The 23,982-nt window shown below is 42.1% G+C and overlaps 2 protein-coding genes across 2 annotated transcripts; both read right to left on the bottom strand.

The window, feature by feature from the left end:
• Positions 1 to 6,633: 6,633 nt before the first annotated feature.
• Positions 6,634 to 10,632, bottom strand: SSTR1 (somatostatin receptor 1). Its single transcript, XM_004092916.3, has one exon. The coding sequence runs from the start codon at positions 10,292 to 10,294 to the stop codon at positions 9,119 to 9,121; it is 1,176 nt and encodes a 391-aa protein (XP_004092964.2). The 5' UTR covers positions 10,295 to 10,632; the 3' UTR covers positions 6,634 to 9,118.
• On the bottom strand, positions 10,232 to 10,580 carry LOC115835245 (translation initiation factor IF-2-like). The gene has a single exon (XM_030813756.1). It carries the CDS (start codon positions 10,578 to 10,580, stop codon positions 10,251 to 10,253), a length of 330 nt encoding a protein of 109 aa, XP_030669616.1. The 3' UTR covers positions 10,232 to 10,250.
• Positions 10,633 to 23,982: the final 13,350 nt, after the last annotated feature.

Below are 23,982 nucleotides of genomic sequence, written 5' to 3'. Positions count from 1 at the left end.
TAAATGGGATAAAATGTAAAGCACTTAGCAAAATGTGTCACTTACAAAGTAGATACTGAGTAAATGTTACTTCTCTTTCCTTCTCTGCCTGCCCCGCTGCTATATTTTAAACTCTGGTTACTGACAGTTTTATGTAACTGCTATGAAATCTGAAGGGAACGGAACTGTCAGTCCAATTCATGGGAATTGGTTATCTTCACAATGGTGTTTTAGGGCCCCAAATGTGTGGCATAGCTGTATGTGTAAGCCACAGGAAAAATGAAGGAAGCTTAGTTGGATACTATTTTACTAATCATTGGTACCTATCTCTGGTTGTGGTGGGCTACCTTATTTATATTACTTAAAATTATGTTTAAAGCAAACTTTCCCACAATTGTTGATGATAAAGTGTAGTTTCGTATCTAGCCCTGCCAAACCTTTGCATATCACTTTGTGTTTTATTACTATACATTGCTAACCTCAGTGCCATCTTCAATATGCTTAACACTATGCTATGTGTAACATTAAAATGATTTTATCAAGTTATTTTTAAACATATTTAAATAATATTATTAATCTTATGAAAATGTAACAAAATGTTACTAACCTGGATTAATATCTAATCTGATTTTAAAGCTGTAGAATCTAATGCAAAGACTGATTAATTTTCTTGAGGCCGTATGGAATCTGTTAATTTCTAGATCAAAAGCCTTTTAACATTTATGAGATATTTTGAATTTCCCAAGTAAATAACATCACTAATGTCCTTTATCATAGAAAAAAATGGATAACTACAAATACATTTCGCTCAGCTTTCAGTGGTACTTACATGCAAAGAAATGAAGCAAAGTTTTGTTTGTTTAAAGTAAATCTGACACTGTCTAAGTAATTTTATATGGCCAGATCATGTAGAAGCATTTTAAAACCTGAATCACCTCAATTCTCCACTTTTCTTTTGTAGAACAGCAATAATGATTAATAATAATAATAATAATAGTATCTTCAATTTACCGAGCTCTTAATATGCCTGGCAGTTGTAGATGGTGCTCGATTTTGTTGTTGTTGCTGTTTGTTTGTTGCCATGTGACTACCATTCATTACATACTTCGGGTAATTTTATCTCAATTTATTCCTCTTGAAATCGACTCTGCTACCCTCCCATTTCTGGGTAAAGTTGACACTGCTAGCTCCGAGGGTAGATTATATAATCCAGGCCAGCCAGCCATATTCCTCAGACCTTGCTAATGAATTCAGTGGCAGATGCTGTCATATTCTGGAATTTTACTCACCTTCCTTACAAGCTAATAAGTTAGTCTGTTGCTGTTTCATAGAGGTTGGCAGAAGATACAAGATTCCTGGGTCAGGCAGAGGACTTTATTGCTTTTGGCACAGCCAGCAAGCATGATTTGCATTAGTTCTCTTTTGCCTCCCATTCTCATATGGGTGATGTGCTATGAGCCCAGATGGATGCTGTGCAGCAGTGGGTTTTTGTCACATTTGAAGAACATTGATCTTGGAGAAACCACCACTTTATAGCAAGCAGTAACCAAGCCTTCTTTCTAACCTTGAAAGAGACGTTAGCTGATTGCTCAAGATTGCTTGCTGCAAACACAACCTTGAGAAATAATCCAGTTACAGAACAGTCAGCAGTCAGGGCCTCACGTTCTTGGCGTACTCAGCAAAATGTGTAAGAAACCAAGAGAGGAGTGCCTCCGGACAGATCAGTGTTCTCAGGCAGTCCAAAAGAGAAAATAACATTTTCTCTTTCCTTTGAAATTTGAACCTGGAAAGAAGACATGTTTTACTTTCTGCATCTATCTTACCACAGAAGAATAGCCAGACTGAGTATGAAGCCAATGTGGCACAAATCACAGATGAGAAGTGGAGACTGAAAAAAGATTGTAGTGAGTTGTGGGTCAAGTGCACCCTGAAGCCAGATCTTCTCAAGACTTTTCACACGTGTGAGCTAATTGAGTTTTCATACTAAAAAAGTTCTGATTGATTTGGCATTTGACATGCCTTGTCTCATCACAACAGCCCTACGGAAGAGATGTCATTATCTTGACCTTATAGACAAGTGAAATATGACTCACAAAGATTAAGTTGCCCAGTATTACACAACAAATAAAGCAGGGCCACATCTGCTGATGGTGAACTCCATGCTCTTTACACTTAAATTATTAGTACTCAAACTTTGTTGTACTTTAGAATCATTGAAAATTGAAATCTACCCCAGACCTAATTAATCAAAATATCTATGAGTGAGACATAGAGAGCACGAATTTTTTATAAGTTCTCAGGTGGTGGTTCTGATGCTGGAATTATGGATCACTTGTTGAGAAACATTTGCCTTACAGGAATACGTGATTTTAGGGATTCTGCTGCCTGATTTTCTCATACTATGCCCTTATTAAAAAGTCCTGCTTCTGGAGGAATAATACTTGAAGCTTTGTCAGTTATGTAAACTATAAATCAATGGAAATCCTTTTCTGAGAAGAACTTTATTGGGAGAAGTGGGGAAAATCAGAAAACATGAGGTCCTGAGCTGGGGGAAGGAGGGGTAGAAATGGGACCTAAAAAGGGAAAAGGGAAAAAAGACAGTCTTGAAGTTCTATTTCACCGATTATTGCCTAAGAAGTTCCTTTTTGTTTAATTAATAATTGTGTGTGTGTGTGTGTGTGTGTGTGTGTTAATTTCAGTTACCAGAGTTTATACATAGGAAGACTTGAAAGTCTTTTGAAAAAGACATACAGACATTTTGGTTTGCTAGTTACAGTGGCTCATTGGACATAAAGGAGAATGTTTAACTTAATTATTGACTTTGAATAGACATTTTGCCACTGCTAATAAGATTAGCTAGATTAATAGTTGTTCAAGGGTTGTAGAGACAGAAAGAACAGAGTGAGAGTTATTATTCATCAATATTTGGACATTCATTCACAGAATAGTTATGGAAGTCATGTGTGCTATTGTAAAATATCATCCTGCTTGCCTATCATGTCTTGGTTTGTTTTTTTTCTCTATCTCTTTAAATTTATGGGAAGTATCAGTTGCCTTTTGAGGTAGGTATTTTTTTTGAAAGTCAGAACTGTCTTTGTACATAATATTCTACAGTGACCTCCTCTATATAACATGTCTTCCTTTAAGTGGAATCTAGCATATGGTCTTTGTATTCTTAAATTCTTAAAGCTGGGAATACTTGAAGTGTTTCTTGTTAACATTTCCAAGCATGTAGGCACTGAGGGTGGGCTAGAGTTATTCAGTGATGAGTTAATATGCTAACTGATAGCATTTCCCACTTCTCATTTTCTTTCATACTTCTTGTCCACTCAAAATTGAAGACTTAGATCAACCTGGCTTAAAGAGGCATTTATTTTTAAAGTTTTAAGTTCCTTATCACTCCAAAGAGTTCTGGTAACATGCCTGTAGTCTCGGGCTTAAGTGGGTATAATATTTCTAGTTTTTGGCTAATCCAATTGATTTTAAGGTATGTTTTGACAATTATTACGTGTATTATAAAAGTGAACATTCTACCAAAGTTTTAATAATTTTATTTAAAATTGTATCTTTTTCTTTAGATGATGCTCCTGTCTCCCCAACAGTATGACAAGGAGGCATTTTGATATTTTAATTTTAACTGGCTCATTCAGTTCATAGGCCTCCTCAACTTTGTCATACTTGCAGAACCCCTTCTTTTCTAGTTGATATCAGAAGCTGGGCTGTATTTGATCATTCCCAACACAGTCCTTTTACAAGTATGCTCACTCTAATACCTTGTCTTCAGATATTTAGCAAAATAATAAGTGATCACTTACAACACTATCTCTGTACCTGCCTTCTCCTTGGGAAACCATGTCATTTCAACAATGTGGAAACGGTCTTCTTTTAAAGCTAACAAACTGACCTTCATTGAATAAAAAGCAAGATATCCATCTGCATATGTGTAAGAGGTTCTCCTTAGCTCAAAGTTGTGTGGTGCAATGAGAAACATAGACTTTGCAATACTGTATTTTGTAAGTACCCACCACAGTTATGTGTGCTGCAGGCAAAAGTTATATGAACATCTATTAATTATTTCAGTTTAATACCACACTCTGATGCGGTACGTTGGAATAAAAAAGGGAATGAACAAGATTTTCAAAACAGAATCCCATTGTTAAAGTGTTTTTCAGATCAATACAAATATGACATCTCTATTATTTGTTTAAAATAGGTTGGAAATATATTGCCATTTTAAAAATGAATCATACCGGCCGGGCGCGGTGGCTCAAGCCTGTAATCCCAGCACTTTGGGAGGCCAAGGCGGGCGGATCACAAGGTCAGGAGATCGAGACCATCCTGGCTAACATGGTGAAACCCCGTCTCTACTAAAAATACAAAAAATTAGCCGGGCGTGGTGGTGGGCGCCTGTCGTCCCAGCTACGCGGGAGGCCGAGGCAGGAGAATGGCGTGAACCCGGGAGGCGGAACTTGCAGTGAGCCGAGATTGCGCCACTGCACTCCAGTCTGGGTGACAGAGCAAGACTCCGTCACAAAAAAAAAAAAAAAAAAAAAAAAAAAAAAAAAAAACAAAAAACAAAAAATGAATCATCCCTACTATTCTCCAGGTGAAATACTTGCCTTTTTTCTCAGGCCAAAATTACATGTTCAACATTTTTGTGTAATGTTCGGGGTTAAAATGGATGAGGAGTCAAAGGTTTTCAAGCGTGATCCTTTTCTGTGGGTACTGTGTCAGAAGATGACCTGGGAGATGCTACTCTGGGAACACAAAGGTCACTTATAAAAAAGATAATAATTCACAGACATTAAACTAATATGTTTTAATTTCTATAAATCATGTTTCATTTTAGTCTCTCTCCCTGAGGACGGCTCATTACATTAGGATAGGAGAGGGCTTGACCCCAACTTCTTTGTAGGTAATGCAAACATGCTTGGAAATCAGGTAGGTGTATGTTTAGGGGAGGGGCAGAAGGGACTACTAAATACCTTTCCCGCTACAGCACATCAAGGGGTAAGACTGAAGGACTCAACTACTATCTTTTTCCTCTCGTGTAGAGGTGAGGTGGGGAGAGTGGAATGTTTTAATAAGTAATGTTGACTAAAGTAAAGAGGGATAAAGAAGACCTGAAAGCCACAGAAAAGAAGAGAGGCATGGTCAGGTCGAGCAGATTCTAAGCATTGCCAGTCTACAGCCACTGAGGTCCCCTGTAGTCACTGAGCCAAGAGCTTTACCATGTGGCCTCTGTGACAGGGTGAGATCACTCCTCAGCAGAGGCTGGAGGAGACCACGGGGCTAGTGGGCTATACTGGGGCCATAGAAGACTGAGAGAAAGCTACAGCCCACAGGAACTGAAGTGCAGGCCTCCCCAAGCTGAGAGGTTGATTCACAGGCTCTGACAGCTGCAGACTTCAACAAACTTCAGCCAGGAAGCAGAAAGGTACACAAAGGACCTGGCCCCAGAGAGCAAAAGGAAGAGAGGGCCCCTTTCCCAAGGACTTACCCTTATCCCTTCCTCCAGTAGCATGCATACAACCTCCTCCTCATATTCATTCTAAAGCCATTTAAGGGATGTCAAAAGAGAAAGAGGAGGCCAGCTGAGAGGCTGTCCAAACTTATTCAAATGAAATTTTTAATTTTTTAATGGTTATTAAATTATCAGCTCAACTGGATGTTTGACTATTTGTTTAATTTTTTTCCCCAGCTAATGTATTGGAAGGAGCTTGGAATTTTGTTCAGATTAGTTGAAACCAAATGATAAAATAGGTTTTCTCTGCACATCTAAGTTATGAGTTTAATTTGCCACCTTTCTGCAGCTTTTAAAAATAATAAAAGAGACTTGCATAATGAGAGAAAAAAAAATAGAAATGACGAAAGTCCAGTTATCCTTAATCATATTTGGATGGTGTATAGAACCATATAAAAGCAGAGTCACAGGACATTTGAAGGCATTTGAACTCTCCATCCTCAACTCTGCTTCTGGAATCACTGCTATTACCTGCTTGGAAAATATTCCTTTTTGCTTATTTTGATATGAAAATAAAACTGCTCTAAAAAGATCAAGTCTGTTAAAAACAAACAAACTTCCCTAGTGACTTCTTACATTCTCCAGAGATTGATATGGCCATCACTGAACAAGGCAGAAAATACGTCCATCTCTTATATCAAAATCTGATTTTTCTATTTATTTTGCCACTGTCTTCTGTGACATCTTTAGGAGATAGTTTTCCCCTTCCGTTGTCTTTCCTCAGGATGTAAGTCAGCAATTACTTAGTTCCCCCAAAAAAGTCTGAGGTTATAAATGAGGATAGACAGTAATTTTATCTGCAAGAGATTAAGATATCATCCACTTAGTTTGGTGACAACAGAGTGCAACTGAGTGCATTGCTTCCTGTTCATCCTGGCTCAACATTTTCTTCTTTCTCTCTGTCTACCTCTCTCTCCCTTTTTGAACTAGCCGACTTTTCTTTTTAACAAAATAATTCAGGGACAACCACAAACTTGGTAAAATTCCCAAAAGTAATCTGAAAACCTTCTTCTTAAAATCTAAGTGACACGTAAGTCAACTAAGCTAGTGTGTGTGTGCGTGTGTGTGTGTGTGTGTGTGTGTTACCAAGTAATCCATTGAAACAATAAAATTCAAATAGAAAAAACAACTTGCAACAGCATAATACATCTGTTTATTTAGTTAATATTACAACAGTAACAGATTAAGAGCACTAAATTTGTATCCTCCTAGAAGGATAATGATTAAGATTTTGATTTGTAAATTTCACGGTTCTTAACCATTAGAAATCTATTTTCCAAAGGAGTAATAATATATATTTTTATTAAGGGACAGATCTAAACTTTCTGATTTATGACCCAAAGCATACTTGTTCCTTAGTTTAAACAAAACATGAGGGATATCTTAACTCTTGGTTACTGCTTTCAGGAAAGCACAAAGTTGTTGAAGCAAATATACACAAAACGTATTTTTCAATAGTGATTTCAACCATTGTATATCATGTCAATGAGTGAACCTGAGAACCCCAGATTTAGTATCTCCAGATTGTTGTAACACACTCTGGCTTAAAAAATCAACCAACAAACATGTATGTAGTGCCTACTATGTACAAGCCAGCATACTAAAGCAATACAGGAAATGTAAATAATTAAAATTATTGGTCCTCACCCTGCTCAGGCTTCCAATGTAATTGGTAATATTAAACACAGACACAAATTATTCCATTTTCAATGTCCTCAAAAAAAGTGATGATGTTAACTGGATCATATGTAAGAATCGCCTCTGCTGGAACCTAGAGGAAGCAGGGGCATCTTCAGCAGTGATTAAAGTCTCTGTCTGAATTAGATTCCTCAGTTCCAGGTTTGAGTGCTGCTTGAACTCCTGAAACTGAAAGTGTTCCAGCCAGACTCACACCTGTCACCATCAGTGGCTATACTTAGACTCATGGACTCATGACAATGGAGCAAGATAAGTATACATATGTCCACATCATACATATATATATAAATATATATATATATATACACTCGAATTATATATAGGGTGATGTTCCTCTATATATGTCTCCTGGAAAGCCAGGAGTTCAAGACTTTCCACTGTGCATGGAGAGGAGGATAACCCATATTATCATTTATGTATTATCCTAATAAGACAAACAAGAGACTATAGTAAGAAACGTATGAAAAATCTCCAAACTTCACTCAACACAATCAAAAATAGAAAAGCTAGAGGAAAGGATAAGACAAGAGGGCCCAGCACTGAGGAGAGACGTGGAGATGGCTAGGGAGTGGGGCGAGAGCCTGCCCCCACTTCCACTTCCATGCCCACGCCCAGGGTCCCAAAGAAAGGACCTGGGGCTAGACAAGCAGAGAAAGGGAAAGCAGAGGCCCATTTTCCAACACGACAAATAAATTAATAAATATATATGTTACACAAGAAAATAACTTCTTAGGCACCGCTGGAAAGGCAGCAACCCTCTAGAGACCAGGCAGACCCCACTCGGGAGTCTGCAGGTTGCGGGGACACCGCCAACACTGGCAGACTCTGAAGACGTCGCTCTAGGTCCCCCGCCCCTGGCGCCCGTCTTTTGAGATACACTGGAGCAGGAAACCTTATCTCTTGTTACTTTTAGGTCGACTCCTCCGGAAACTTGGGTGAGGGAGAAAGCCAAGGCAGGCCGCAGCCCTGCAACCGAACCCCGAACCCCGGGGAAGGTGCGCCCTGCACTACCCCGCCCTGCCTAACGCAGACGCGCGGCCCGGGAGCGCCCAGCGCTTGGTCTTTGAAAACGCCCAGTAGGAGGGTGATTCCTATTACGCGCCCACGCTCCGACCCCGCAATCTTATAAAAACTCCTCATTCGGCTTGTTCTCAGCCCCTTTTTGCTCCAAAGGAGGGCTCGGGTGGGGACTCCAGAAAGCCAGGAGTTCGAAGCGCGGGACCTATTTTACTAAGCACCTGGCTCCGCTCTGGGTGGAGTGAGAGTGGTGGTGGCGGGCCGCGGGGGTGGGGGGCGGGGAGGCGGCAGGGAAAGATGCACCTTCACCCAAGAGTAGGAGAAAAGACCAGCTGCTTAGACCTTTCTCAAGTCCGACTTTCCTTAAGGTAGGGCTGCGCAAAGGGAGAGCGGTCATTCCAGAGACCCTAGTAGGGGCACCAGACAGAACCCGGACAGCGGCCCCGCGCGGCTAGGGACTGACCCCGAGGGAAACCCGTGGCTGTATCCGTGGCTCAGCTTAAACAAACAGAAATAACGACTGGAGGGGCTGAGGATCAGACTGAGTTGTTCATGAGTTCGTGATCTGCACTGGCGGGACGGTGCGGAAGAAAGGATCGAAGTTGCAGGGTAGGGAAAATAGAAGGAGGGTCAGAGGCGTAAGCGCAGTGGAGGAAGGAACAGAAATTGGGAGACCCAGAAAAAGGTAGCCCGAAAGCCTTCCCAGTTTATAAGCAAAGCTCTCACTTCTACCATTGTCGCGCGCCTTTCCTGGGTCCCTCCGTCAGAGGCTCTCAGTGTCCTAGCCCCACGTTATCCCGACCGCACCCTGGCGCCCTGGATACCGTCCCTTTCGCACCCGGTCTTCCCTTCTCCTCATTCTCCCCCTCTTTTGGCTCAGGGCCCCTGCGTGGCCCGGGCTCAGAGCGTCGTGATCCGGGACGTGCAGGTGCCATTACGGAAGACGCCGCCGGACTCCAGGTTCTCAGGTTGGAAGTCTTCCACACTGTAGGCACGGCTCTTGAGCGCGGTGGCGTAATAGTCAACCGGCTCCTCCGCGGCGTTGTCCATCCAGCTGAGGCATAGGATGCGTTGGAAAGAGCGCTTGAAGTTGTCTGAGAGAAAGCCATAGAGGATGGGGTTGGCGCAGCTGTTGGCATAGCCGAGGATGACCGACAGCTGGCTCACCGTGGCGTCGTCCTGCTCAGCAAACACGTTGACCAGCTGCACCACGTAGAAAGGCATCCAGCAGATGACAAACACCATCACCACCATCATCACCATTAAGGTGATCTTGCGCTCCGAGCGCTTGCGCTGCTGCCAGCCGGCCTTGAGGGCCACCATGCGCATCTTAGCAATGATGAGCACGTAGCACAGGCAGATAGCCCCGACGGGCAGCAGGAAGCCCATGAGAAATGTGTACAACACGAAGCCCACCAGCCAGCGTTGAGCGGGCTCTGGCATGAGCATGTTGCAAGCCACCGTGCCGTCGCTGTTGGCCGCGGTGCGAGAGAAGACCACGATGGGCAGGATGACGAGCAGCGATAGCACCCACACGCCCAGGTTTACTACCTTGGCCACGGTGGGCCGGCGGTAGCGGGCCGCCTTGATGGGATGCACCACGGCCACGTAGCGGTCCACGCTGAGCACAGTCAGACAGTAGATGCTGGTGAACATGTTGACCGCGTCCACGCTGAGCACGAGGCGGCAGAGCAGCGCACCGAAGGGCCAGTGGCGCAACAACGTGGAGGTGACCAGGAAGGGCACGCTGAGCATGAGCAGCTCATCAGCAATGGCCAGATTTAGGATGTAGATGTTGGTGGCCGTCTTCATCTTGGCATAGCGCAGGATCACGTAGATGACCATAGAGTTCCCACACAGCCCCACCAGGCACACCACGGAGTAGATGAAAGAGATCAGGATGGCGCTGCCCTGGCCCTCGCTCAAGGTCCCGTTCTGGGACGCATTTCGCCCCGGCTCCTCCATGCCGTCCGCAGCGCCGGCCCCGGGGCCCCTGCTGCCGCCGCCTTCGCCGCAGCTGCCGGGGCTGGGGCTAGGAGAGGAGGAAGGAGAGGAGGCGGTGCCATTGGGGAACATCCCAGCTGAGGGGGGCCAGTAGGGCTGCCAGGGCTGGGGCTCTCTCCTCGCGCACCCGCCGCCTGCGCCCTCCCTCCCCACCCGACCGCTTGCCTGCGGCCCACAGCCGCCCAGCGCCTCCGGGTAGAGCGCAACCGCTGCGGGGAGCGCGGCTCCTACCGGCGCCGGTGGGGCGCAAAGCCCAGCGGTTGCCTGGGCGCTGCAGTTTGCAGCTCCGGGGTGCCCGGGCACACGCGGCCGTGGAGAGGGGAGGCCAGGATGCGGGAGCCCGGCGCGGCACAGCCATTAACTGGCGCGGCTCAGGGCTGGTAAATGATTAATAGGCACCACCAGCGCGTCAGCAGCTACGAAAAAAGGGGGTGGGGTGGAGAAAGGGAGGAGAGCACATAGGTGGCTTGTCCCCCCCGCCCCCCATTTTTTTCCTTCCCAGTCCTGCACTCTGCTCAACTTTAGTGGCTGCTTCCGGGGTTCCCTCGCAGCACCATCTGCCCCTCTCTCAGAGGAACCAAGAGTTCCTCGGCCTTACTGGAGGGCGGGTGGGAACCGAAGGTATAGATTCTGTCTCATCCCACTCCTCTCCTACCCAAAGCAAAGAAGACTCAAACGGACCCGTGAACATGGATGTCTGGAGTTCATCTCAGTTTCCCTCCATTGCTGCCCTTTTCTCTGGAGACCCCAGCTCCTCTCCCGTCCCGCAGTCCAGAACCCCAAATTCCCTCTTCCCACCCTCGTTTGGCTTGCAGCTCGGACCCGCCAGGGAAGCTCCGGGCCCTCCTTACCCAGAGCGCGCAACCTCCAGACTGAGACGTAGATGGCCTGTGCAAAGTGCATGTGCGGTCTGGCAGCAGGTTGACGATCTTGGCGCAGTCCAACTCCCTTCTTTGCGCCTGGCCCCAGCACAGATGCCCACGCAATTACTCTTAGAGTCGCGGAAACTGGCCTCAAGCTGTGAGCGTTATGAGAAGAAAGGACAACCACCGTGCGTTAGGAGCTTCTGCGCTATAACACAGCAGGCAGCTTAGGCTGTTGGGAGTGTTCAGGGACCTGAGTGAACCATTTGCAAATCTCTTAATAAAGCTCGTAGCGCTCAGAGCCCGCCGTGTCTCCCACAGGAATATCGACTGCAGTAACGAGGACGCGCGGCTGGGAGCTCTGGAGGAGCTTGAGACTCCCTCCAGAACGTGCCAGGCGCGGTGTTGGGAATCCACCTAGGTGTTCACTCGGGAAAGATAAGGCTGCGCCGCTTGGGAGGGCTCCACCCGCGCCCCTGCTGTACTTTGTACCCTGGAGAGTTGGCGGGCTCTGGCAGTCGAGAGTTTAAAGGCTTGGGCGGGCGGGGACGCCAGCACTTCTAAATCCGGGTGAGGAGCTGCCGCCGTGCGATGACCAGACCTGTCACCAACCCCAGGAACGGCAGGGCGACATTCGAGTTTTTCCGGGAAGTGCTAGGATGTCAGCTCTTTCTGAGGCTTCATGTGTGACCTGGCTCTGGGTCATGTGCCCAAACCATTAGGAGATATCAATGTAGGCAAGCCTGAAGCTCGCTGACTTCATTTAAGAATCAAAACGATTTCCCTGTTAGAAAGAATGTATGTTCCGTTATCAGGATTTTAAACGAACCCTGGGACTTTCCACCATTCTTACCCTAGGGTCTCTTTGGCTTTCCAACTGTTCCTGTGGAAGGAAGAATCACACTCCATGCAACTTCCCTGTTCCTTTTCATAAACGTTGCTTTGCTCGGTAAGATCCCTGCAAGGCTTTATTTGAAACTTGCCTGTTCACAGGAAGAGTGACCTGCAGCAGCTTAGTGCTCTGCCTCCTTCAAGCTTTGCTGTCTCCGGTTTTTCCTTCTCCTCAACCAGGCTGTGCCTGCTGTACTGTAAGTCTCAGTTTTCCTCCTCTCAGTAGAGTTTACTCCAAGGAGAGGCGAAACTCCTCATGGAGGCTATCTGTACCAGTCCAGAATGAAGGAATGGATGCAGAAATTAAAAACAAAACAGTATATTTCCTAATGCCCTGTTGTTTTATCCAGGTAATCACTTACGTATACTGTATGTGTTTTAGTTCTCAAAACTAATTGTCTTGAACAGGAAAGAATAACTTCTGTAGTGTGTTGATGATAGCAATCAAAGATTAAAATAAATGACAGACTTTCATAGGAATGTGTGCAATTATTAATGAGGAACGTGCTGGGATGGAATTTGAAATTTCATAAGGCTCAAACTGTTTTAACTCATTGTTTTACCTGAACAAATTGCCTTCTTTAAAGTGGAATGTACAATTGGTGTTTAGTTATATTCATTTTTCCTTTACAAATAATGCACATATGGAGAGAAAATAAATGTTCATTAAGTTAAAAAAAAAAAAAGAGAGTGGGTATTATCCCAGAATCCCAGAAGAGCATTTTACTAGCCAACCCTCATATAATGGCTTAGATGCCTCTGCCAATCACTAACTAAAGACACCTGACTATCTGTACCTCTGGGAGCTTGGATTTCAACAGTCATTATTTAGATGCCTTGGCTTTGATCATGGTTGCTCTTTGGGAAGTGGGTGATGGGAGTCAGTGAAAAACAGCCCTGTTGTTCAGAATTTCATTAAATTCACTTTCAGCTCATCTTAGGGAAAACTTCTCTCAATTTTGTGGCCTCATATACAAAAAAAGAAAACTTAAGACCTGACGTGAGAATGCTTTTTATTTTTATTTTTTTTGAGATTCCACTTTTCACCCACTAGGATGGCTATAAGAACATTTTTAAAAACAAAAAGTAAACGTTAGTGAGAATGTGGACAAATTGGAACACTCATACATTGCTTCTGGGAATAAAAAATGATGCAGCAACTTTAGAAAAAAAATTTGGCAATTGCTTAAGAAGTTTAAACTAGAATGACCGTATGAGCCAGCAATTCCACTTCTATTTACTCCTCAAAATTGAAAACAGGTGTTTAAACAAAAACTAGTGCATGAACATTCATAGCAGCACTATTCATAATGGCCAAAAAATAGAAACAATCCAAATATCCATCAATTGCTGAATTAATAAATCATGGTATATCCATACAATGGAATAGTATTCAACCATAAAAAGAAATGAAGTACTAATAAATGCTTCAACATAGATGAAGCTTGAAAACATTATGCAAAGGGAAAGAAGCCAGACACAAAAGGCCATGTGTGGCATGATTCTAATTATATGACATGCCCAGGGTAGGCAAATACATACAGACAAGGTAAATTAGTGGTTGCCAGGGGCTGGGGGCAGAGGGGAATGAGGAAGGACTGCTTAATAGGTATGAGGTTTCTTTTTTGAGTGGTGAAAATGTTCTGGAATTAGATAGTGGTGATGATTGCATAACATTGTGAATATGCTAAAAATCCCTGAATTGTACACTTCAAAAATGATTAAAATTATAAATTTTATATTATGGGAGTTTTACTTCAATTTTAAAAAGCATGAGAGAAAGACAAAGAGAGGGATTGAGATGGATATAAGCTATGCAGCATTATTAAATCTTTTCAGTTATGTATTTATTTTAAAACTATTATTATTATTATTATTATTTTGAGACAGGGTTTTGCTCTATCACCCAGGCTGGAGTGTAGTGGCACAATCACAGCTCACTGTAGCCTTGATGTCTCAGGCTCAAGTGATCCTCCCACCTTAGCCTCTGGAGTAGCTGGGGACTACAGGTGTGCCCCACAATGCCTGGCTAATTTTTAAGGTTTTTGTAGAGGTGGGGTCTTCCTATGTTGCAGAGACTGGTGTGGAATTCCTAGCTCAAGCAATTTTCCTGTCTCAGCCTCACAAAGTGCTGGTATTACCCGTGCAAGCCACCGTGCTCAGCCCAGTCATGTATTTCTAATGATCGTATTTGTGAACTAATCTATGAACAACGAAAACAAACAAAAAGGGTGGCATTTCTGGGCCACCAGGAAGGTGGATTGGGGTTGCAGCTATTTTCAAATTATATTAAATGCAGGAGCCCAGTTAGAGCGTTATCTTCCCCTCAGATCTCAATTTAACCTAAATATTTCCAAAGAAAAAGGAAAACTGATATGGGCATGAGATCACTTTAATTTGCAAAAAAAACACAGCCAATGAATAGTCAGGACTCAACAATCTTCTTGTCTTGTTAAAAACTTTTTAAGTTCACATGTCTAAAACCTTGAAAAGATTAGGAAGGGCTTGTTTTCTCCCTACAAGTTACCTGTCTTCCAGCCCTCTTTGGTTACCATCTTTCCTGTGCCTCTGTGATATGAACACTTATAGACTGAAAAGAAAGATGTCTTCCAGAAAGGGGAGAATGAAATGTTCCAATTTAGGAAGTTGCAGATTCTTAAGCAGACTGATTTTCTTCCCTCATTGTAACTTTCTTCTACAAGCTGTACTCTCCTGGGCTATCATGTACCAGGTGCACACTTTGATTATTATATTTATCACACTGTACTGTGGCTTTTTATGTACTTGTCTGTACCCTCTTATAAATTTGTAAGCTTGTGGAGGCCAGGGGCTTGTATTTTATTTGTTTTTCTATCCCCAGCATCTAGTGCAGTACCTACAAAATTGCCCCAAATGACCTTGTTTTAGTTTGTCAAGGCATCCCATGGATAGTACTTTCCTCTTTTCTAGATTATAAAATGTAGATGCAAAGAAATGAACTGTGAGCTCCTTACAAGTAGAGCTTTACTAGCTGAGGAATATCATCATGTGTAATAATTCCTTATGCACTTAAATTATTCTAAATAATTTCAATTTGCATGTCTTATATCAACAATTATCATACTGATGACTCATTCATTGATCATTCTTGGTCTTAAATTTCTTAGCAGAGAAAGGGCTCTGGAAAATGGATAGTACATGTGTTAGTAGCTAATGATGGTTGTTTAATAGTGTCATGGAGTGTGAAAGTCATCATATGTGGAAGATCATTTCTTTTTAATAGCAGTTTTGAGCCTCGCTTTGGTGGAATAGTAATTATCAGGACCTCAACTTCTGCTTATGTCAAAATCATTACTAATGTGGTTTTTCCAGTCAGAGCCTATGTTGATCCTTAAATGAGCACCTCTAATTCATACCAATGATAAAGGGCTGGCTGGGGCCAGGGATTAAAGGGTACACTTCCTGGAACATTCTCTGCAGCAGCAGAATCAGTGTCAGGTTTACAAACACCTCTCTGGACAGATGGGACCAAACTGAGTATAACGGGCTAACACCACTCAGCAATATGGCCCACAGCAAAGGTTGTGTCACTTAAGGACCATCTGCCACTAAGCAGTTAACATGATGTCAGTCTAATGAGAAAGTTACCAGAGCACAAATGTGGCTATAGGGCTAAGAAACAATCCTGGACTTCATTTCTCAGGAATACCCAATCACAGCAGCCTTGGTAGCCTGTGGTTTAGTTCATCACCACCCTCAGCAAATTCACCCTGGCCCACTGATTTTCCTATTGCCTCTTCTGTGAACAGCATGACAGTCCTTTTTTGTGCTTTTAGGAAAGACCCATATGGTGTAACAACTCATATTCTTCCCTATGTTTTCTCTACTACAAAATAATATTTCTAAAAACAAGAATTCAGCACATACAGGAAAGTATTCATTACAAACAATGGAAACATAAAAGCAGAACAGGAGCACGTTCATGTTATCTGTATTATTTTGCATAGTCCTTAGCAGTAATACATTTTTCTGTAATAAAGTCTATTAGTTAAGGATTTTAAGATGGATTGCATTAGTTTAAAACTACCATCCCAAAATCTTTTTTTTTTTTTTTTTAGAACGAGTCTCACTCTGTTGCCCAGGCTGGAGTGCAGTGGCATGATCTTGGCTCATTGCAACCCCCATCTCCCAGATTCAAGTGATTATCTTGCCTCTGCCTCCTGAGTAGCTGGGATTGCAGGTGCCCATCATGTCCAGCTGATTTTTATATTTTTAGTAGAGACGGGGTTTCAACATGTTGGCCAGGATGGTCTTGATCTCCTGACCTCGTGATCTGCCTGCCTCAGCCTCCCAAAGTGCTGGGATTACAGGCGTAAGCCACTGCGCCAGACAACTGTCTCAAAATCTTTAAAATTTTGTTTTGGCATTTCTCTTTTTAGCAAAAATCACAAAGAAATGCTTTCAAAACCACAAACCATATTTTTGTTTATTTTGATACTTCAATTTATGTTTGATTTTGAGCAGAGGATTTAAAAACTTACAGTAAATCATTCATTCCTTGAGAAAGGGCTGTTCCTTTGGAGCGGGCTGTATCTGTCAATCAGCTCCACCAGCCCAGCAAAGAGCTGGGGTGTGGAAGGAAATCCTGTTTTGTAGATGAAAACAATGTAGGCATCTAAACGCCCACCACCATGATACTGCCACTTTGTTCTCATTTTAAATATGTTGAGGCAGGAGTCTAGGTTCATGTTTCATCAGCCAAAACACTTTTATTTAGATGACGAAGCAACTTAAATGATTGATCTTTTCTCCCTTTCTGCAATTAAGCTGGTACTGGTCATTGCTGGTTCTAGGTTGACAGTCTCTCCATCTTCTTGTCTTCTCCTGCTGGAGGCAAAATGGGGGGCTGTGTCTGTGAGCTGTCAGACTGGAACTCAGAACTACCAGGAGTGGTCCAGAAAGAGGTCCTGGATCCTCAGCTCACTCTCCCCTCTTGAGAGTGGACTGCCTCTCCTCACCAGCACCTGGCTCTGCCCCTGTATCCTTTTTCTCACAGCATGGAATGATACTTTACTTAGTCCTTGAGGAAGTAGCCTGTGCTACTCCTTTCCTACAGCCTGACATCTCCTTTCCTGCCAGAAGAAGGAAGTAAGAAGATAGCATAGCCCAGGTGGGGACACCTGGCCTTCACTCCTTCTTTGTTGACTGGTTGAGCCAAGATTTCGCTGTTTATGCCATTAGCCAATGCAGTGGTTTCTGATATTATATCCTAATTTTAAAAAATTATTTGTATGTGTTTTATTTTATGGAAGTAAAATTCAGACTGCAGCAGAACAGATTTATTCCCAGTTATTTGCCCCATTTCTTAGTTAAAAGGAAGGGGAAATTAATATCGGAATTCCACTATGCATGAGTAATGTATGTTTTTAATTGTAACTTAGTAATTTACTTATTAATTTAGCAAATACTTAGGGAATGCCCACTGGGTGGCAGGCACTGTTCTAGGCACAAAAGATATAGTGACAAATTAGATTAATTTTCTGTGGAATTCTAGTAGGGCAGAAAGACAGTAAACAAGTACAGGTACTGTAATTTCATTTAGTGATAAGTTCTAAGAAGATAAGTAGGGGTGAGAGGATACAGAGTGCTGGAGAGGTGGGTGTACTTGGTATAGATTAGATGGAAAGGGAAGGAAAGAAGATGTTTGAGCAGTTCTGAATAAGGTGAAAGTAAAAGGGCACATGTCTGATGAAGGTTGTTCCAGTCAAAGGCAACAGCGCACATAAACCATGGGGATTCTGCAGATGTAGGTGTTGGCACACTAAAGCTACACATTCCCATTTTTAACTTACTTTCTACAGTCATAATTTAGAGAACATCTCTAGGTGTAAATAATTAATTATTTATTTTGATCAGCACCTCATATAGAGAATACATGAAGATCCTGCTCTTTCCCGCTTCTAGCCACATCCTTCTCGGCAAGGGAAGGAGTTCCCGCAGCCAACAAGTGCCCAGTCTGAGCCTGCAAGCCACATCTAGCCCGTATGCTAGATCACAATCTTCTAGACTCCATGACTCCCTGCCCAGAGGCTCCAAACCCACTTCCAGGGAAGTATGAGCCAAATACATGGCCAAGAAGAGGCTCAGAGGTGACTAGTAGAGGATGTGGCAGATGAGGAATGAGCTTGGCCATAGGGGTTCAGGTATCTGTCCTAATGTACATGAGCCTATTCACTGGGCAGGACAAAGCCAGGAATGGAAGTTAAAGTAGGACAGACTACTGGTGGGGTCAAGTTCCAGGGTAGAGCTTGTGAAGAGGGCTAGGAGTCTAAATTGGAATCGGTCTTTCCAGGTCATAATGAAGATAGATGATAGGCTATATTTTATTTAATGGACTCTGAGCTTGATTGATAACTCTCAAGGTAAGCAAACATGCACACCAAACAGAACAGTTGGGCCTTTGGAAGAACTTGAAGTACAGATGTATAACCCAAGCCATTGAGAAGATGGAGAGAGGATGCCACACCACTCACTTTATTCTTTTCTGACTATCCCCTTGGCCTTTTTCATTCCAAAACAAAATTTTGCTCTTCCCCCAGTCAAAAATAAAAATGTTATATAAATAATGATGCAAATACATACACACACATTAAATGAACATATATATGCATAGGCTTGAAAGGACAGTTACTAAGGTATTAACAGTGGTTATCATCAGGTAGTTGGGTTGTGAATGCTTTCTTCTCCCTTTTGCAGAGATTTTCTAATTTTTCAGTCATAAGCATGCATTGCTTTTTAAGTAAGATAAAAGCAGTAAAAGCTTTTTATACCTTAAAAATGAAAAGACTCCAGGCCATAAGTGTCTGTTCTATTTAATAGAACATTTGCTGATTTATTTTCTCCTCAATTATTTTTACTTTTAGAAAAACACTGATAAATTTATTCTTGAAATTAACATGTTGTGATGTAAATTAAATGGCAAACAAAACATACCCATCAGAAGGTGGTAGAAGGAACTGGAACAGGAGCTACAGCAGTCTATTATTTTCTAGGCAGCCCCATCATCCCATAGCTAAGTGATTTCATTGAGTACACTTGAGTCTGATACGCCTACCTTTTGGAATTACTTTATCATTGCTATATAATATGATTTATTTGTGACATAAATCACAAGATAATGTTTGCGAAAGCAAAGTGTAGTCTAGTACCAAACATCAGGGCTTCCATCTCATATTTTCCATGACTTTAACCTTGTGCTGGTTGTTTGATCCCTCTGTGCCTCATTTTCCTCATTTGTGAAAGGAAGTAACAGTGCATCTGTCTTGTAAAATTGTTAAAAGGATTAAATACATTAAAAGCGTTTAAAACAGTGTCTGGCATATAGTAAGCACTATGTAAATATTTAGCAATTAGAAAATAATTTCTGAGGTACGGGTTACAATGTAACACTGTTTTTGAATTAGCCCCAAGACTTGAAAAATCCATTTTTGTCTCTTGCTTAAGATCTTAATACAGTAGGTCTGACATTCACTTCTGCAGTCTAAAAAATACTGACAGTTTCTATGTGCATGATACTTACCCTTTCTTTTTCCTCCTGCCTATCCAGTTGAGTCCCGTAATTCCAACACTGTGAACTATGTTCCATTCACCAGTTTTTGGTACATGACACACCCTCAGCTAAAATAACTCTAAGTTATTAATCACACCTATCTACGTCATACTGAAATCAATCTAGAGTCTACCACATGGTAAGGATTCATACTAATCACTGAACTCGTTGACTCAAATAACCCAAATGTTTGAATGTTACATATGCACAGTCTAAGTTTGACTTAACTTTTATTTTCTGTCTCAATTTTCAGTGGGGCCCCAGGCTCCCAACCTGATGACTGCAATTGGGAAATGTATCCACTTTGTAAAAAGGGGTGCTAGTCCACCCCCGTATGCCATTGCCTACCTCCATATATTAGAGTAGAAAGGAAGTTGATAGTGATTAATTCCTTAGAGACAGTTCTCAGAGTGCTGTGCATTTTTCTTCCCAAAGAAGATGGAAAGTGGGTGCTTACCCCATCAGTAAACTGTGGAGGCTTCTATAAGACCACTTAAAGAGCTTGGTAGTATACCTGAACATTTGACAAGACCCAGAGACTGATGTCTGATTCTCACCTAGAAAACTTTAAGGTGAGCAAGCAGCCCAGTGAGAATTGCTTCAGGTGGTAGAGTGTAGAGAAAAGGCTATGGATGGGGGTGGAAAAAGCTGGTTCCCACTGAAAGTGGAGCATAGGCGGTGTTTCTCAGGCACTGGCATGGACAGTATGGCAGGCAGGCAGGTGGGAGCCCTGTGATGGGCCTGCTCTCCCCCCCAGGATGAGAGGACACTCAGCGGGAAGTTTGTGAAGCACAACAAGCAGTAGCTGGGTGGGGAATGCAGCCAGCTGGCCAAGGATATTGGGCACGCCATCCAAGGGCACAGTGGGTGGTCTCCAGCAACAGAGTGGGCGATGCTGAAGAACCCACTGAAGAATTTCAAAAGAGAAAGTAGCACTCACAGAGGGCACAATGCATGATTATAACTGCACCACTCAAGGAAGAACTTGACTGTCCCCAAAAGATTTTCCCTGTCCCCTGCAGGAACCAAAGACAGGGAAAGGGGTGAGGCAGGTAGAGTAAAAAAATACTGCAAAGACATGATAAAGAATTAACCACTTCCCTCTTCCCTACTGCAGGATCCAAGCATAGGTCGTGCTGGAGCTGGTATAGGGACAAAGAGATTTAAGTTCAATGAGAAATGAAAGTTTCAACTTAAAAAGGATTTTTAAAATAATGTCTGAAAATAAGACTGTTAATGTCTGAAAGTGAACAAAAAAAGCTGTGGGATCTGTGTGTACTAAGTACTTTCCATTTATGGTTTCAGCATATTTAACCCTTCCAACTACACTATGAGGAAGTTTCTATTTACTACTATCATTTTGCAGATGAAGAAACCAAGACACAGAGAGGTTAAATAACTTGCTCAAAGTCACACAGTCAGAGCTCAAATTTGACTCTAACAATCTACCCTAAGGCCTGTGCTCTTAAACGTCATGCCACACTACTGTGGTTTTATCTCTTACTAAACTCAATTCAATTAAAGGGTGGTTTTGAGACCACACAATTACTTAAATAGCAAATTTAAGTCATTTTTGTGTTTTATGCATTCCTCAATGAATCCAGTAATTGCCTCAGTCTTCTCCTCTATTCATGTTGCCTAATTATTTAAAAGTAAGTAGACCTCATTAGAAATTTGGAGTGACATGTTTTGAAAAAATTTAGCTTTAAAAAATGTTATTATAAAAGTGTTAAGATTGATGAGCCATTGGTATTTTGGCACCAAAGAAAATGCATTTTCTATTAAAAAACGACCACCATTTCCCAGTTCTAAACATGTGATGATCAGTACTGCAGGCAGCTTTGTGCTATCTTCTGCATGAGTATTTCTCTGTAGTTTTTTCCTACTCCATTCCTGTGGTCTTGTCATGTCTCATCTTTGCCCCACCTCAGGAATATGGGTATCCAGTGGTGGGTCAGCAGAGCCGCTAGGTAGAGGATAAAGGAGCAATAGCTGCTTTGAAGTGATTTGTATTGATGCCACAAAATCCCAGGCAAAATGTATTCCCAGGAAAGGAAGAGGGATTGCTGCTGAAACAAAATCAATTAAAATAAAATTTCCCCTTCCCTAGAGCAAGTGTGTGCACATTTCAACTGGTTTAGGGACTTTGCACTTGGACTTTTGTTGATTTGACTGACAGTTTTAACGGAGATGAGAATACACAGATGGCAGATTCACTCATGTGGGGGAACATTCTTTCCTAATTGAAACATTATGCCTCTCCTCACTAAACAATTAAGTAAGAAATTAGCACGTTTAGTCCATTAAAATGCCTTAACTTAATAGAGGATAATGACACAGAAGGAAAACCTTGTGAAACTCAATATTCACTCTTGCACATAAGGCTAGAGTAAACCAAAGCTATTCTACTTTAGTTTTAGAATTTTTTCGATGGCGAGCTTTTAAATGAAATTGCATTCTTCCCCTCTGAACTTTGAGATTAATAGGTCTTATTTTTTACACATATGAAATTTTTAGCTTTTTTATTTTTTTTGGAAAATTCTATTCAGTTTTACTTGTGAAAACACATGCTCTGAAAATCCACCAGGGGGAGGTTTTAACATTGAGAACTTTGATAGGGAAAGTTTCAGATTTTATACAGTTGTATGTCAGTTGAAAAACTTAAATTTTGAACTAAGCCTTGATTATAAGGTTTACATCTTGATAAAGCTACCCAAGATATTCCAGCTATATTAAAACCTGGACTGAGTGGCTAGGGAGAGCTGATGAAATATTACTCAGGCTTGTCAGAGAATGCATGTGGAGGCTGTGTGTTTGGGGAAGGAGGGGGATTTGGGTGTGAACGGGATGAGACCTTGTGTCTCTAGGGGTTGAACCAGATGAAAGAGTAATCTCTGGCCATTGCCAGTGTGTACACTGTTAGTAATTTCTGGTTTCCACTGATGCATAAAAGCTTGATTTGGTTCCTTGGGGAGGCTTTGAGTCTTAGAATACCACTGAAATTCTCTGTAACATGAGGAAAGAAATGAAAAATATATATAAGGGATATTTTTTAGATGACTTGCCTTATTTGAGAAGGCATGGCACTTTTGCGGAAATCTTTAGATAACCACCACCATGTGATCCAAGCAATAACAACTTGATGTCATCGAAATTCCAATAAAATTTAAAATAGATAATCTCTATAAAGCATCCTGTGATAGGATTTGACATGTGATGTCTTTTCCAAAGTTTGATTAACATGTTAACAAGTGAAGGTTTTTCTCTACTGTCAGCAAAACACCTGTAGTTTTGTAGAGTCTTTTCTCCTAAAACTGAGAAATAGGATAAAAGAGTCATTGGTGCTGATTCTAGCGCAACCACTCCCCTTTCAGCAACTTACTATTTGAGAGGTGATTTTCTACATACAAATGATGTTGTCCTTTCTGCCAATAAGTGAATTTTTTCATCCTCTTGGGTCATATACTTATATCTTTTTCCCCATATTGTATAGTATCCTTTAACATATTATGTAAGGATGTTTTCTTTTGAGATTCAAACTAATTTTTCCTTCTTTTATTTTCCCCTTTCTTCCTCCCTTGCTCATGTAGACAACAGATGATTCCTTCCCTCTGTGAGGTGTGCAGTTGGCTTCCTGGCTTTTTTTGTGTATAGGCTGTGAACCCAAAAGTATCTGAGACAGATCTCAGTTAACTTAGAAAGTTTATTTTGCCCAGGACAGCCTCAGGAGGTCCTGGCAACATATGTCCAAGGTGGTAGTCAGGGTACAGCTTTCTTTTATACATTTTAGGAAGACATAATACATCAATCGATACATATAACATTTACATTGGTTCAATCTGGAAGAGTGGGACAACTTGAAGCAGGGGGCTCCCAGGTCATAGGTAGATTTAAAAAATTTCTGATTGGCAATTGGTTGAAAGGGTTGTTATCAATAGAAAGGAATGTCTGAGTTACAATAAAGGGGCTGTTGATACCAAGGTTTTATTATGTAGATGAAACCCCCAGGTAGCAGGCTTCCAAGAGAATGGATTGTAAATGTTTCTTATCAGACTTAAGGCCTGTATTTATGTTAATGCTGGTTGGTTTTTCCGGAATTCGAAAAGGGAGAAAGGTATAATGAGGCATGTTCAACTCTCCACTTCCCATCATGTCCTGAACTAGTTTTTCAGGTTAACTTTGGAATGCCCTTGGCTGAGAGAAGGGGTCCATTCAGATGATTGGGGGACCTTAGAATTTTATTTTTGGTTTATAAGCCTAAGCCCACTGAGAGAGTATGGTTTGAGAAGAAATATTTAACTGAGAATGAAAAGAAATCCCTGGAGATATTATGGGATCGGAGCAAGGGAGAAGTTGGGGGTCCCAAGGAGAGAGGGCATCTGTGCATTTTCTCCCTGCCAGAACTCTTAGAATATGGA

The sequence above is a fragment of the Nomascus leucogenys genome, chromosome 1a, assembly GCF_006542625.1.
Source record: "Nomascus leucogenys isolate Asia chromosome 1a, Asia_NLE_v1, whole genome shotgun sequence".
Lineage (NCBI taxonomy): Eukaryota > Metazoa > Chordata > Mammalia > Primates > Hylobatidae > Nomascus > Nomascus leucogenys.
Note: the sequence above shows the minus strand (reverse complement) of the source record. Positions and strands in the feature narration are given on the sequence as shown.